General features: G+C 42.7%; 1 protein-coding gene across 1 annotated transcript; it reads right to left on the bottom strand.

Annotated features, from left to right (window-relative positions):
* Positions 1–316: 316 nt before the first annotated feature.
* HHIPL2 (HHIP like 2) lies at positions 317–16,717 on the bottom strand (the record flags this gene model as incomplete). The annotated part of the gene is made up of 9 exons (XM_082480537.1): positions 317–970; positions 1,753–1,835; positions 5,372–5,453; positions 6,978–7,123; positions 7,491–7,617; positions 9,050–9,381; positions 9,721–9,864; positions 10,799–11,451; positions 16,334–16,717. 9 exons carry the CDS (start codon positions 16,715–16,717, stop codon positions 624–626), a joined length of 2,298 nt encoding a protein of 765 aa, XP_082336663.1. The 3' UTR covers positions 317–623.
* Between the last annotated feature and the right edge of the window lie 92 nt (positions 16,718–16,809).

Below are 16,809 nucleotides of genomic sequence, written 5' to 3'. Positions count from 1 at the left end.
GGAGGTGTCCCTGCCCATGGCAGGGGGGTTGGAATTAGATGATCTTTAGGTCCCTTCCAACCCAAACCATCCTATTGGTTCCAGCCCTTACTGAATCCTTTGGAACCTGCAGGTGATCATACCTTGAAAAAAAGTATTGCTTTAAAAAAAAAAAAAAAAGTCTAATTTAATTGTCTGAAAGACAACAACTCTTAAATATACTTCTCACTGCCTTTCAGTTAAAAGAAAAAAAAAAAAGGAAAGGTGAAGTTATCAACATGTCCATTTCATATTCTTGGATAAAAGATGCAAGTGCTGAAAGTTGGAGGCGCTCGGATTTATTACACAGTCAAATCTTACCAGTGAACGTCCATCAGAGACTCTCATAACTACTTAATGTCAGAAAAGGACATCACAGCAGGATTTGCAAAGAAAGTTAAGATTAGGAGGCTGGTGCTGTTAAGGTTTAATAGAACATATACAGAAGCCGGTGACACTGACATTAATGGAGACGCACCTGGGAGCACTGGCATAGGGAGCAAACTGATTCTCTGTTATTGGGTCACTATTCAAAACATTTGTTTCACCATCTTACAAGTGGCTTGCTTTTTCTGGGAAATTCAGTGAGCTTCAAAAGCTGCTTCTTAATCTACTCTCCTTCCTCTTCTTCTCCAGTTTTTCCTTAGTTTGTGCTGCTTTCTTTGGAAGGTTATGTGGGAGCTGCTCTTTTTTGGCAAAGGAGGTGCTGGTGTAGTTCTGGAAATGCGTGCAACCTTCTCTTTCTGCTTTGGCTTGTGATGTTTAGCCTCAGCTTTGATTTTCTGTCTCTTTTTACCAGATGGAGCTGGTTTCACTGTTGATGCTTTTATTTTGGTGGATGGGGTCTTTTTAGCTTTCTTAGAAGAAACTGTTGGGGTGGCTGCAGTGGGGGTCGAAGATTTTTTCAGAGGTTTGGTTGTTGGAGGTTCATTAAGCAGCTCAAGGACAGTCTCTGAGGAAAGTAATTAACATGGTTCAGCATCCCCGCTTTAAGACAAAAGGCTAATTCAGAGATACGACTGATATAAACCCTTATTAGAGCTACAGTTAAGAAAAACAGCTGACATTCTGAAAGAAGAAATACACACTATATAAACCTCTCATCTTCCATCAATAGAGCCCTAGGTTTCTTGGAAATAAAATTTAATTTTAAAAATGATGAATGTATATTTAAGGAAAATAAGTCCAGACAGAAACCTTGCACACTTAACACACTTTGGCAGACTTAACAATATGCATTTTTCATGTTACACTAATATCTGGAAATCCCAGACAAGAGAACCTCAGCTTGCTCAACAGTGTTTCTACACAATAACAAGATGTAACTCCTGCCCTAGTTGCATGGGACATAGGACAGAAAAAGGCCAGGAGAAAGGAAGATCGACTCCCCTACATTTACAGAGGGGGGCTTATTTGACTCAAGGAGCTTGTCACAGAGCCAGGGACAGGCACTCCAAGCTTCCCAGGTGAAATCCAATGCCTGAATCAAAGCCATCGGTTCCCTTCTGATGCCCATTTACACTATTACTTGGCAACACTTAGAAGAAAAATCAGAGACCGGGATTGAGAAAAGGCTTCCATCATCTAGTAGATGATGGAAGCACACATTAAATGTGATAACCTAACTTCAAGACTGCTCCTGCTCAGTGCTTTAGTTTTTAAGACTGCTAAAGATTTCAATCATATGCCTACAAGATGGTTATATGTTTTGCTTCTCAGTAAAATGAAACTTACTTGCACGTGGAACAAATGGTATCCGTTTACTCTTTGTTTTCACTGGAACAGGCTTGTATTTACACTTCCCTGGTGGAGCTCTCCTTGTAAAACAGAAAGCCACGTAGAGATTGTTAAGGAAGCTTATTTATTTCAGAGGCACATATCAATCCCCCATTGTCACTTGCCTCTGCTGGAAGCGGCACGAGAGCACTTTAGGCACCTAGAGTGCCACTTAGGTGGAATTTAAGAGCCTAACTCAGGGCTGCAAGCCATAAAATCCCTGTCTCAATAGCAATAGCAGCTGGAAGGCTGCAGCTTCTCTTCTACCACCCTTCTGGTCAACTTTCTGCTGTCAGGCAGTCTGGACTGTCTTTATTCAATGTTGAAAGCTGGTTTGTTTGTGTGTGGGATGCTGGCCCCGCCTGTGTGAACTTGCAGCCCACCACTGAATTCAAGGGTGCCGATTAGGTGTGTTCAGCTACGTGCCCTGCTGCTGGAGGCACAGCACGATGCTGCTTCTAGAAGCCCAGTGGGTGCATTGGTTGAACATCAGACTTATCAGCCACTTTGGGTTGTCCTCACCACCACTGGCTTGTGCATCCCACCTTGAAGTGGAGGAGTCTCATCCATGCACATAAGTCTTGTCAGTGACGGTGCTTTCCACTCGCTCGTGCTGCAGCCTAAGGATCTCTGTACGTGCAGCGGCATATTCCACACAGCCCCGCAAAAGTTAGTGTGACCTTCAAAGGGTGCCGCTTCAGACCCAACATAGTGCTGCAGCAAGAGGGGTGGGAAAGGAAAGGAACAGGCAAGGAGGGAGGAAGCAACAACTGCAAAGAAAATGCACCTGCGTTCCTCCCGGACAACTTCCCACAGTACAAAAGTACCCAAAAAAATTAAAAAAAAAATAATCACATTTTCCCTGAGGTAAAGCTGACACATGTTAAATGACAGGAAGGGGGGTACAAAGAAGAGCAACAGACCTGTGTTTTCTGTTACCCACCAAAGGAACTGCAGTAGGACAAATAAGAACAGGCTCTTCCAGTTTGGCATGCTTGACATTGAAAAGCAAAACATGACCTAAGGCGTCACATTTTCTTGTGATCAGCATTCTCCTTCAGACAGGAGCAACAGCCAAGTGCTTCCTCCATACCATTTCAATTAAATAAAAAAAGGTTACTGAAGCAGGGTTGTTAGCATTGCTTTTGGTTTTTTTTTTTTTTGGGGGGGGGGGGGGGGGGGAGCTTGATGTGAGGTTCCCCCCCCCGCCCCCATCTCTCCTCTCTAAATTCTGGGGATTTGGTGCCAGTCCAGGCAGAGGCACACCAGCCCCTCCGCTGTTCCCCTGCAGGCAGCAGGGAGCACTCATCAGAGTGTTACCTGAGAAAGAGGTCTAAGTCCCAATTCTCCCGAAACACAGAGACTACGTTTAGAGAGGAGACATTGCTTTATTCTGGCCAGAGTGCACGGTGGAATATTTCCACAAATCACGCACACTCCATGCTGGTTTCCTCGTCATATTTATACATGAAAGTTACAAGGTAGCACATTCCCAGTTACAACGATTGGTTAGTAATTTACATATGATTATAATATTTGCTGTCATTCTTCTCAGTTACTGCGCCTGCACAAGGGAAGGGTCTCCACCTGGGCAAGGGTTTTCTTGGCCTATGGGTGTGATTTTTAGTATTATAACAAAGGTAGTTCAGTTTAGGACACCCAGCATTTTCACTTCTCTGCCAAGTTTGCTAGTCCTGTCAAAACATGGTAGATTAGGAGCACTCTCAATGTTCACACGCTCATCTGCTCCAGGATGTTTTACTTCAAAGACAGGTAACAATACTTGCTTTCCTTGATTAGGTGTTCTTTCTCATATGACTGAAGGATAGAATCCTCATTATCCATTAGAACGTTTCAGAAAGTTCCTCTCCTAATTAGCCCAGATACTTGTGAAGAAACATTCCCAAAGCTGACCATCTGGCCGAGTACCTAATAAAATGGTCGTACGCAAGACCCTGTATCAAAACTGCAGCTAATGCCAATAGTTAACAGGCCTAACTAACTTTAATGCTAACGAAATGGCTAAGATTCTACCTACAATACAACACTTGGAGCCAGTTATCCCAGCCCCTGCTCAGTGAGATGGAAACAGAAGAATCCTATAAACAGCATTAAAATGCAAAGGAGAAAGGAAAAAATCTCTGCTGGTGATCAGGAGGACAGAGTACAGCCCAGGATCTGGAGGTGTTAGGACTCTGTTCCAGGGCCAAGCAAGCTCAGCCTCCAGGGGAGCAGTCAGTGCTTTGCACACCCTGGACAAGCTTGTGAATTACTTAAGCACACAGGCAAGGGCAAAACTGAGCAAAGCAGCACCTAGGCTAAGGTAAACAAGGGGAACCAGAAAATACAAGAATAAATTCCAAAGAGCCAAGGGAATAACTGCCTGGTCCTGCTCTAGAAGTGGTGGATATGAAGCTCCAAAAGCACAGGGAAGAGCTGGCTTCCTTCCAGAAAGCCCTTCTGAGCAGTGAAACCATGGCACTCCCAGCAGGGGCTTGCTGCCCCTTGTGGAGTCACATAACGTGGCGCACAACTGCACACCAGCGCTGAGGCAGGAAGCCTCCTGGAAAGGCTCCCACAGGCTGCTTGTGAAACAGAAAGCTGCATTTCTTCCTATACAGTGGGAAAGAGGAGAGGATTTATCATCCTGATAGCCTTCATGGGGCATTAAGGAGTGGCATTGAAAATGTTGAAAATAGTTGAAAATGTTACATTTTGGTCAGCCGCAGTTAATGTGGTTCAAAAGCTTACTGGCAGATGATAAGCTGTTATAGGCAGGAGTCTCCTCAAGTAGTTACAGCAAGTAAAAGACTCCATTTCCTAGTTCCATCACCTTGAGTTAACTATCTAGCTTTGGATTTAACTGCTCAAGAAAACATAACTTGTTTTCTTTGTTTTGTTAGTGTCTCAGGTCTCAGCAACAGCACAGACACATTAGTACTTTATCTACTTTACAGGGTGATTTGAAACTCATTTAATGATTTTTAGCAAGATCCAAAAGCTTGGGAGGGGAAAAATTACATAAGCATGCTTATTATTCTAAAACCAGACTTTAGCAGGGATGACTGCTTAATGGCAAAAAAACATTTTGCTTGGAAAAGTTCAGGTTTGGCTCCAATTATTAATTGAACACTGCATGAACCACCAGGTTTCACTCTTCTTTGTGAAGAAAACTAAACTGTGGACTGCAATTTATTTGTTTATATGAAAGCGCACCACAGATACTTGATGCCATGTCCCTGAAGAATATGGACTGTCACTTTTAAAACACCACTGTGCTATACTTCAGATATGCAACCAAGGAGACATTATTTTGATCCTTACTGTCCCAGACCTTTAAGATATCTGAACTCTGTCTATTTCTGGGTGCACAGATATGATGAGTGAGGAATAAAGTCACTAAAACTGATTAAAGTTGCTCCAGATGTATGGTGAGCAAACAAAAACCAAGGACTGGATGTGGAGGTCAGTAAAATTATCTATCAGTAGTACTTAGCATTCTTTCTACTGTGATAGCTGGAGAATGTATGCTGATTATATAAGAATTTGGCACAGAAAAACATGTTTAATTACTAACCTTGCAGGATCAATAAACTTGTAGAGCGATCCATGTGGTGCATAGGCACTGGGATAAGAAGTAGACATAAAATACAGCTCACCTAAATGGAAGCAAACAAAGAAAACCAGTTTCAGATTCAAGTGCCCAAGTTCTCTAGTTCCCTCTTTCCTGGCTCTTCACTAATTCACGTGGTCAGAAAAGAAAACCCCTTCAGTCAATCCTTCAGTCATGTCTTACTTTCAAGAAGCGGGCTTTGGTCTCGTCCTTGCCTGTGCAGGTGGACTCCCAGGGACACCAAGTGATCTCTTGGTTGCAGGCAGAACCAGCACCCCTCGCTCGAGCACAGTGCCCGAGCAGACCCTTCATCACCTCATGTCAGTGGCCCTCCAAAAGGTTACTTTTGTCTGCATAAATATGTATTTTTTAAACTTGTTTGTACCAAAGAAGCAGTCAGGAGCTACAAATAGAGGGGAAGGCCACACAACAAATATTTAGCCATCTCATAGCCATACCAAAAAAATTCAACAAGGGCTAAATTGGCTAATCCACAGAAAACAGAAGCTTCTTATTCCTGTACGGTTGCTGAGGACAGCAACTGCTCTTTGTCTTCCCTTCAGCACCCACTTGAATAATATCCAGGCAACTTACAGTAGCTTGCAAAAGAGGTAAAGCTGCTGTTTTTCAAATTACATTACCGATACCATATTGGTTTCTATAAGAACAACCAGTAGAAGAGACATTTAACATCCACTTACTCCACGTGTTGTTAGAACAGTTAAAAATGTACTTATTTCACAACAAAGCCTGCATCTCCCTGCATCTTTGGCAGAATATGCTAGCCAGATGATCTATGATCTTTTCACTACAAGCAAATCTCTTTTATGCTGAATTGTGAAGCATCAGAGCTCATTAAAGCACATCTGGGCTCTCAAAACGTTTGCAGTCATGTTTTGTATTACATAGCTCTTTGTCAGGGGACTATATAAAATGAATAGAATATGCATTGGTAGTTTCACCTTGGTGAGAGATCTGGTCATCATGACCCTAGCAATAATCCTACGCACAGAGACATTTCCACTCAACTTTCAAATTAGTGGCTTTCCTCATCCCCAAATAAAGCCTTGGTGCATAATCCACAGTGTGAAGCGCAGCTGTTGTGAATAAGACTGAGGAATTTATACTAATGACGAGGGGGAAATTCAGATAAGATGTAAGAACTCAAGTGAGGATGAGCTATTACAATGAAAGAACAAACTGCATTGATACAGTCTTTGCATTAGTGAAACGGCATAAACAAACAACAACAAAAGGACAGGGAAAGGCTGAAACAAACAGGAGTTCAAACTTCTTAAAGAACCTGGAGCATTCAGACTGCAAGTTCACATGAGGATCTGCCTCCTGAGCTCTCCAGGAGAGCAAGCCCACCTGCAATAGCCCCACAGGGCCGGAGACCTCTCTGAACCCCATACTAACCCTACCTGCCGTGCTGAGGTAGCCACAAACCTGTTTTTCAGCACCTACTCTCTAGTAGCATGTGAGGAGCAACATAATTTTACATATTTGCCCGACAATGCAGAACTGACAGTACAGTTTCCAATAAAGGTATGGCTGGCATGATACCTACCTGCTTCATCCTCAGCAAAAGAGATGATGAATTTGCTATAAGAACTGATCATTCCAGGGAAAGCACAAGCTTTTGTGCTACTAATGCAGATATCTTGCTTCTTCCACTTATTTGTCTTCTCCTCTTCCTGTAAAGCCATAAGTCGACTAGATGAAAAATAAAACCCTTTGTTTTATGTTTCCATTATTAATATTATTTCCTGCCAAAATCATGCATTACTGGAAAAAAGTGTCAGTAAGGACCCTGACTGTTGACTGGCTTTAATGTTTGACTTTTGGAAAAAGAGACCTGAACAAAAGCAAACCTATCCTAAGGACTCTAAATTGGAGGAAGTTTAGATTCCAACCAAAACATTGTTATAATGGTCAAACAGAGCCCTTAATCTAATACAGAGACATCTGATATTCTCATTTACTCCAGCTCAAAATGTTTCAGGATGCTCCGATATGCTGGTTTGCCCAGAAGCAAATATGGGTACAAAATGGGAGCTGCTGAGCAAACAATTAGTCTCACCCATTCATGAAATCACCAAAAAAATAGAGGCCATTCAAGTTGGGCGATTCACATCCTCTGTATACATAACCTCCAGTGACTGACTTCCCCACATTGCGGCCATATGCAAATATTGGAAGAATGTCATCTGTGAAATACAGAAGCACGAGAAATGAGAAAATTTACATACAGAAAGCATCAAAAAGCAATTGCTTGATGACATTGACAGGCACAAAAATGACAAGAAGGACCACTGCAATTCAACAGCACAGTTAAATTTCATTGGGAATTCAGTAATTTACTCCAGGTCAGAACAGACCCAGGGGCTTTAAGGAGCTCTCTGTAATTGCTTATCAAGGCTTCATCATGATGAGCTTCCATAACACATAGGACCAAGATTCTCTGCATTAAGCAATGCAGAAAGGCATCAGCCTGTAGGAAGTCTTATCTTACAGGTTTGCTATTGTACCAATCATTTTAGCAGAATTTGTCTTTACAAATTACAGTGTTTTTAGAGAAGGAAATAAAACCAAACAATTCCAAGTTAACATTTTCATAGGTTTGCTGACATTCTCCGCACGGAATATGCATAAGTATGCTACCTCCATTTTATGTCATGAGACATAAAATAAGGGCTTTGCCTCTGGCAATGTTTAAATTAAACTCGGCCCTTTTTTGGGTTGTATATCAGATCCCACAAAATTTTAGTCTTGTCCTCACTTTTTCCCCCTGGATCTAGTAGCTTGTCTTTAATGATGAGGATAAAGATCACAAATGTAATTCATTAAAAAAATGTAGATTAACAACAAAATCTAATTCGGTTTTGTTATCAATTGAGGATGGGGCCATTAGAAAAACAACCAAACAAAAAAACTTGAGAGCCGTGTGAGTACCAGCATAGCAGAAGAGAAATGCTGATAACACACTCTACAACTGCCTGCTCATACAAATGTTTCCGAAACACATACATGAGGCTAAGACCAGCTGTTTTCTTCCAACAGCTTAAGCAACATTCTAATAATACCTAGTTCTTCTACCACGTTTTCCAAAGAGCTTTATGAAGACTGCCAATATCTACTCTTTTTTAAAGGCAGCAAGTGAGTTTGTCCATCACACCCACAGACCCAGAGCAGAGCTTTTAAGTGTTCTGCTGCAGCACTGTACTTGCTGGGACACACTGCCTCTTCCACAGGATTTGTTTCAGGGACTCAGCATCAGCCTGGTCCGCTCTCCTTAGCCATAGCCATGGCTCAGAGCTGCCGAGGAAAACACAATATTACTTTTCTACTAAAACCCAATCAATTGTCTTCCTGACTTCACTGGGAAAATGCTGTCTGTCTACAAAGGGGACAGCCTTTAACCCTGGATATGTACAGTGCAGTGTATGACAGGGAATTCCCCGAATAAGCTGGGCATCATTTCATACCAACACTGCAGGGCTGGGGAGGAAAAAAAATATTCTGCTAACTCCATTTAACACACAATGCTGGATTATTTAGCTTCACTGGAAAAATGGAGCTGCAGTCTAGTAAATACACACGTATAATAAAGTAATCTTCTGAAAGAACTTTCTTCCTTACCCAAAGAGGAATTGTGGCAAAGCTTTGTGTCGTAGCATTCAAATCCCTCCTTCGCTCTCCAGCCATAGTTCCCTCCTTTAACAATGATGTTGATTTCTTCAAATCTGTTCTGCCCGACATCCCCACAGAATATCCTCCCTCTTCCCTTTTTCGTGACAGGGTCCCCTCTGTCAACAGCACAGCGCCACATATTCCTGACCCCATAAGCATAAACCTCAGGGCGGGCCTTGGAATCGGACACAAATGGATTATCAGGAGGGATGCGATAAGGCTTTCCCTCAGGGCTTTTTCCATCCACGTCAATCCTCAAGACTTTCCCCAACAAAGCACTCCTACAGAGAACAACAGAAAAATACAAACCCCAGCATTAGAGTCAACTGAAAATGAACAATTCTCTCCCTCTTCTCCCTTTCCAAAGGAAAAGTTATTTGTCCAAAAGAGATAAACCAGCAGCTGGTATGTCATGCAGCCTGTTTAAGTCGCAGAAGACTTTTCCCCCTCTCAACAAATTGGGTTCCCTCAGCTTTCAAAATGTAAAATTTAAATTTTTGAAATACAGACAGATTTGCACTTTCAGGAAGTGCTCATACTTTATTCTTCCACATTGCCTCATTTCCAAACCTTGTGTCTTGGTGGACAAGCTCAAGGCTTTCAGCTGCTGTCCTACTTACTTGTTCTGGGCATTCCCAAATTTTCCAAAAGGGTCTCCAGCTTTCCCTCCATCCCCTGTGAACAGATACATATAGCCATCCACACCGAAGAGCAGCTGCCCACCATTATGATTTGCAGCTGGTTCCTCAAGCTCCAAAAGATTCCTAAAAACAGAGAAATAACTCCAGATGTAGCTACAGGAAAGGACTGAGCATTCTAGGTAGGCTGCAGAAATACCGCATGACTTCCGCAGAAGAAAGTAAGATTTCTCAGCCATATAGGCCTGTCAGCTTTGTCAATTACGGTGCCAAGTTGCATCCTGTTTGTGAGGCTGCAGCATAAGGCTGTCTGCCCGCCTGCCTTACAGCAGAGCTCCTTTCAGTATGGCATCCCTTGAGAAAACGCGTTTCCCACAAGCCATGCAGCACGACATCTGCCCCACGCACTACAGCTCCGACCTGCACTCCACTAACACCTCTTGTGCGACAGAGCTCACCCACCACGGTGAGCACAAGAGCATCACAGCTCATCTGAAAACACAACTACAAATACATAATGCGTTTCTCTGCAGGGAACATTTGTTGCCCTTTCAACTTTGATTGCAACAAGTGGGTTCTGCTTTCTTATATGAGAAGCAGTTGGTGAATTTGAGGGCTTCAGAAGCATCTTATGGTGACTGTGAAACTCGGAGAAAGTAAGTCCACTATTAACAAATGCTTCTCCATAACTGAGAATTAGCTTTTTTCTTAGCGGGGGGGCGGGACAGGGGCACACATGTCAGATAAAATGAATGTATCGTACTGTAGGGAATCATCCCAGTTCTCCTAGGGCAGTTAATTCCACAATAGGCTTAAAGCTGTTACTGCTTTTTGGAAGGCAAGAGTACAAGATAGACAGAGAAGATGACCCTGAGTCCTCTTTTCAGTTTCATTTCTAGTTTGCTGTGTGACCTTGAGCCAACCTGTCTCTGGTAGCTTCATAGCAAGCCAGTCATACATCTGGACCAGGGTGACTGGGAATGTGCAGGTTCTGCAAGGGGGAAGGACAGGGACAAAGAAAAATAATTTATCATTGTGGCACATTCAACATGAACTTTACCTTTCCGAGAGTGGATCAGCTTTGTTAACATCAGATGCTAAAACCTTCAATTCACTGATCCTGATCTTTTCCACTCGGTTCTTATCCATGTAAGAGTAATAGATATAAAACTTCCCATTGTACTTGTACTTAGGGTGGAAAGCCATTCCCAGAAAGCCTCTCTCGTCCCCTATCCACGGCGTAGCCAGCACTATACTTTTAATATCCAGAAAGGGCTCCTCCAGACGGCTGCCATCAGGTAGGTAGACCCAGATCACGCCCACCTGCTCAGCTACAAACATGCGGTGGGTATGGTCATTTGCATGCACCATGAGCACCGGGTTCCTCAGGCCGTTGGCAACCTCAGTCAGACAGAGCTGGAGGCAGCCTTTGTGGTCCTCCACCACCGAGCCCAGGTTGCGGTTGAGGGCCGTGTTCTTCAGCACATTGGGGAAGCAGTAGTCCTCGTCGTGTAGGTGAAGGAGGTTGCAAAAGCGCGTCTTGTTTGTCTCACAGCATTCTTGGATGTGCTTATCACTCGTCAGCAGGCTGATGGCAGAGCGGCAGTTGAAGTGAAACTCAGAGCAGTAGTCAAAACAAAGTCCTGGGAGGTTTCTTAGAGGTGTTCGAGGGTTTTCTGCATCATAGAGATGTGCAGCATATGGGGAGCATTCCTAGAAAGTAAAAGAAAAGAAATATGTGGGTGTGTACACACATCCAGCAGAAGCCAAGACACCTTCATGGAAGCAAACCAGTTAAAAAAATTAAAAATTAGTAAGGCAGAGAACATGATGAGTCATCTTTAAAGTGGAGTAGTAGAAGGTCACTCCACTAAAGGGGATTTGGAGGTCAATAGTTGTTTTCTTTCCCAAAGCACAATCAGCTGCACCTAAGTTACTCCCAATAGCAGTACATCTGTGGAAGCTGTGGATTCTCCATCACTAGAGGTTTTTAAGGCAGTGACAGGTAATTTCTTCTTGCAATCTAGTCTTACCTTTGCTTTTAGACATTCCCATTTAGTTTACCCTGATAGATTTTTAAATTAGACAGTTTGTAAGCTGTTCTTAACAGATTGAGAGAAGAATTTGTTAGCTCCCTCACTGCAGCAACCCTTTGCACTATGCAGAATGTTAGCCTTCGTACTTCAGACTTCTACTGACCAGCAGTACCAAACCCAGACACATCTTTCACATCAGCAGGCATCACCACCTTTTCCAGACGTATTCAAGATTTTACTTTGTTCAGCCACTTAAGCCCGTACCTAGGTCTAATCAAGTGTTGGGAAAGGAAGAAAGAAAACAAAACAAGTACAGGTTCACCTGCACCTTCAACACTACACACAGCTCTGGTCCCCCTTCCCAAAAGCAACATAGGGGAACAAATCCACAAGGACAGTCAGATACGGAACAGCTAATTCAGATGGGACTGAGAAGTCTTGCAGAGAGGTGACCAGAGTAGGTAACAGCCTGACAGAGGTCTGTAAACCTGTCACAAGTGACATTGAGAAGATGCGTAGGGATCACTTGTTCACCCTTTCCCCCCCCAGAAGAAAAATGAGGGAGCATTAGGTAAAGCTAGCAGGAGCCAGGTTAAAAAAGGAGGTGAAACTCTGCCAGAAGAAACTGTAGGTGCTAAAAATGTACATTGGTTAAACATACGGTCTAAGTCAATCTTTGGTCTGATGCTGTACAACTTCGATCATGTTCTTGCATGCATAGTATCACTGAAGCAGACTGTAGTTGAGATTTAAAACTGTTTCAAATGAGTAAATATCTTATGCAGTCCATGTAGCGACCACTGACTCTATACATGATCTTCAGGGAAAAAAAAAAAAAGTACTGGAAGCAACATTTCCAACTGTTGTGTATCTAAAATTATGTCCCTTCAAATATCATTAAGTTTTTAGCTGTGCAAAATATAGGTTAAACACAAAGTCAGGCATTGTGTTTGAATTTGTACCTAAATTTAAACTCCTCATCTTGCAGAAATTCTGGCCAGAACTTCTATAAAATATTCCCATTAAAATCCCACCTTTATTTTAATCAGCATAAAATTGCAGGAGTTAAAACAGAAACAGCTAAATTCTGCAGAAAGATTATTTTACTGGTTTTGATGCCAGCAGCCTGAAATGGTCTATCCAGAGTTTTTATTGGGCACATAAGTAGGAAGGTAAGTACATAGAGGAAGAATGAAGAACTACTACATTAGTATTTTTTTCTGCCTCATTAAACGAGTCTGCTTCATTAAACAAAATTCATTAAACAAATCTGGGGTAGTTATACAAGCACTGATTCTTATTTTTGGTGCAAGTAGCAGCCTTTCCAGGATATTTAATGTGAAGGCTACAGACCCTCACTCCAAACATAGCAGAGCAAACTGTTTCCTTTGCTCACTGAGGGCTTTTGGCCGTCCTAAGAACAGATATGACTTGTAAGCAGTAAAGCCCTTTCAACTCTTGGATGGTGTAGTAAGTGTCTCACTTTTCATTGCTGCCGTTTGGTTACCAGGCTGCACAGAACGAGCTGGTTTCTGTTGCTCCTGCATTGCATCTGTAAGGAAACTCTCCTCTCCTCTTCCCAGATCAGAAGTCCCCAGCCTGCAAAGGGGAGCCAAGTGCCCCAGGAGGCCTGTCCTTGCAGCCTGAGCCCAGCCCCAGATGGCAGAACCACACCATTTTTCCCATATTTAAGGTCTTCCTAGAAGAAGGAAGGGCACCGTTAGGCCCTGAGTGCCCAAAAGCCAAACCTACAGGTAAGTGCATTTCCGTTCTTAACTTCTTGAAGGAGAGCGGCTTTGGTGCAGGCATTCAATAACGCTTGGCTGGCATGTTTCTCCCCTGGCGCTTACTAAGGCTGTTAACCATCGCTCACTTCCTCCGCTTTCGCCAGTATACACTCACACAACATTCAAGTCAGACCTCAGGTTAAAACTGGCTTAAAAAGTATGTTGCTTTCCCTGCACTAGCTCCTATCCCATGCCAATATCATGGTTTTCACTCAGCTTGAACAAGGCTTAACTGGCCTTTTTGTTTGGAGGTTTTTTTGGTTTGGGGGTATTTTTGGTGTTTTTTGTTTGGGTTTTTTGTTTTTTGTTGTTGTTGCCTTTTTTTTTTTTTTTTTTTTTTTTTTTTTTTTTTTTTTAAGACTGCTGTAGCAGTTTTCTGAATAGAGAGAAATCCTCTCAGCCAGTAGCCTACAACAGCTGTTGTAGCACATGTAGCAAGGTTTGCATCCAGGGAATTTTTATAGCCGTGCAACTTGCACAACACCTCTTTAAGAACATTACAGGCAGTTTTCAGAGTCTCATATTCAGTTTTTAAGCTAAATCCTAGAACAGCTCAGCTGATGGTCAGACTCTAAACCCAGTACCTAGAAACACAAATGCTTAGAACAAGCGTAGCTAGCAAAAATAGACCCAGATCTTGCCAGATGCAAACTGAAGCAGCTCTACCAGCAGAGCCAGATTGCTTTGGATGCCTCTTGAAAGAGGCCTGTTAGTTTTCAAGAGAAACACGTCTGGTTTAGAGTGACAGCAGGAAATCCATGGTCCAGGACACATCCCCATTTAATCATCTTCCATCCGTTAAGAAACAGACAGCTCCACTGCCAAGGTAAGGTGGGCTCCGTGGCATCCTTTTTGGGCTCTGTGGGACCAGCAGGACTGCTGCAGTCACCTATATCAGTTTCCTCAGTGTAATGCTCAGCACATTACACCACTGGGAAGGCTAGGGAAAAAAAGTAAATTGTCTGGTTTTTACTGTCTGCTGGTTTTGGCACTGAAGGAACACCTGACTGAATGAGCTGCTTTGTTACAACACATTGCTACTACTCTGGTCTCCCCCAAAGACGTGAAATAATGTTTTTCTCACTAAATTCGAGCAGATACTAGTAATTCAAGTTTATCAAAAAGCACCTACACCTCTTTCTTGAAATTTGTTTTGTTCAGAAGACAAAAGCTGATAATATTACCATTGCTTCTGAGTCTAATCTTTGCATTCCAAGTTCCATGCAAATAATATCAATAAAAGCACTTGTCATCGGCAGCAGTTTATCTGAAGTCCCGCTGTGCACAGCAGAAATAAGCACTTGGCACAATTACATCCTGATCACGTATATGCATCTGTCTTTTTGTATTTGATGTGGCACTAAGTGCAGGTCAACATTTCATGGGTAGTGACTACAAACTATCAGGATACTGTGGAGGCAGTAGAACATAGATATCATAATTTTCCATCCCTTCCACATGAGATCATCAGTAAAAATTTGATCCAGCAAAGTGACATCACTAAAGCAAAAACATGTGGTAGATCTTTCCTCCTCCACTAATTCAACAGCCAAATAATATTTGCCAGAGAACCCAATCTTATTTCCATGGTTGTCACTAACTTGAACAGGAAGAGCAACACGTAACACAATCACAAGCTCCTCCCCAAAGATTTAACAGCAATCTTACTCTAGAAAAATATGAAAAGAGTAATCACTTATTACTTTGAAAATAGATAAGAAAATATATAGGGTGGGTTTGGTTTCTTGCTACAACATACAATGCAAAATTAAATTATGCCCTGCAGAATGAGCAGAGGCAATAGGCACATTTCTATAGTCTTTTTTTCTACCTACAACATGTAGAAAAATCTTCATAACACCAAGACTGGTGGTCCTGTAACACATCTTTTTTCTGGTTTACCAACCATAAAATGAAAAACAACCCTGATGCTACTTTTTTCAGACCTGGTGCTGAAAGGGTGTCCCCCTTACCCCAAGGAGATACCAGAATCCTGCCAGCATCCAAAAAGATTGGAAACATTTTGGTACACAGATAATTTTAGGGCTAAAGAAATATTAATTAGAAGGGTTTTGTATGTTCTTAGTAAGATTAAGTGTGTGTTTTGGCAGCTTTGTGTTTTGGCATGCAGTAAGTCCAGCTTTGCGTGACTAACAGTTGTTAAAACCGCAGGTCAGTTTTGCTCTCAAATTACAAGGAGGAGGGGAACTAAGGGAGAACAGTGCCTTTGGTACTGATCTCTAACTCTCCCTTTCACAGAATCACTGAATTTTCAGAGTTGGAAGGGACCTCTAGAGATCATCTAGTCCAACTCCCCTGCTAAAGCAGGGCTGCCTAGAGCACATTACTCAGGACTGCATCCAGGCGGAAAATTTCCAGAGAAGGGGACTCCACAGCCTCCCTGGGCAGCCTGTGCCAGTGCTCTGTCACCCTCAAAGTAAAGTTGTTTTTCCGTGTATTTGAACGTTATTGTGAAAGTTAGCAGGGCTGATGATAAGAATCCTGCTGCCGAGTTGGGCATTGCTTTCGTAAATCATAACCGCTCACAAATGTCACTATATATTGCCAGATACCACAGTGATGCACCTTACACACAGCACTTTGCAAAATGCATGCTGAGGATTAGATACCATTACTCCATCAGCCCACTTTTCCCCTGCTCCCACACCTCTTTTCACAGCAACAGAGCTTGCTATAAAAGGCTATCGGAACCACAACTGACCACCAAGTCACCCCAAAGCATAGGACGCAAACACTATTTTTCTGCCCTACCTGACACAGGATATCTTTGATATACATTCCACACAGTTTATGCCCCCGGGGATCGATATAATCCATGATGTCCCAGTATTTTGCTGCAATGCTGTTGTCTCTCTCCTGGTCACAGCAGCCAAAATTTTCATAGGCAGAGCAGAACTCCAGGTGAAAAGGGGGCTGGAAAGGCGGCCCGTAATCCAGACACTGAGGATGCCCCAGCAGACTACCCATCAGGCACAACAAGGAGAGGCAAAGAAAGACATGTGGGCAAGAAAAGGAAACTCCAGAGCTGCTGATGCTTCTCCCAGGGCACGGCCAAACATTCACTTCCTTCAGTGTAGGTTTCTTGAGGTCAGATGTATAGAAATCCTGAACTTCTTTGCAGTATGGTTCATTCATCCTCTCTGCTTTCTTAATTGCCAGCCACAGAGCTCAGCATTCACTCAGGTTTGCTTACATTCTCTCTACCTTCTTCCCTCTGAAGTTTACTA

Source organism: Vanellus vanellus (assembly GCF_965231255.1).
Source record: "Vanellus vanellus genome assembly, chromosome: 3".
NCBI classification, from domain to species: domain Eukaryota; kingdom Metazoa; phylum Chordata; class Aves; order Charadriiformes; family Charadriidae; genus Vanellus; species Vanellus vanellus.
This window is presented reverse-complemented; position numbering and strand designations above follow the sequence as displayed.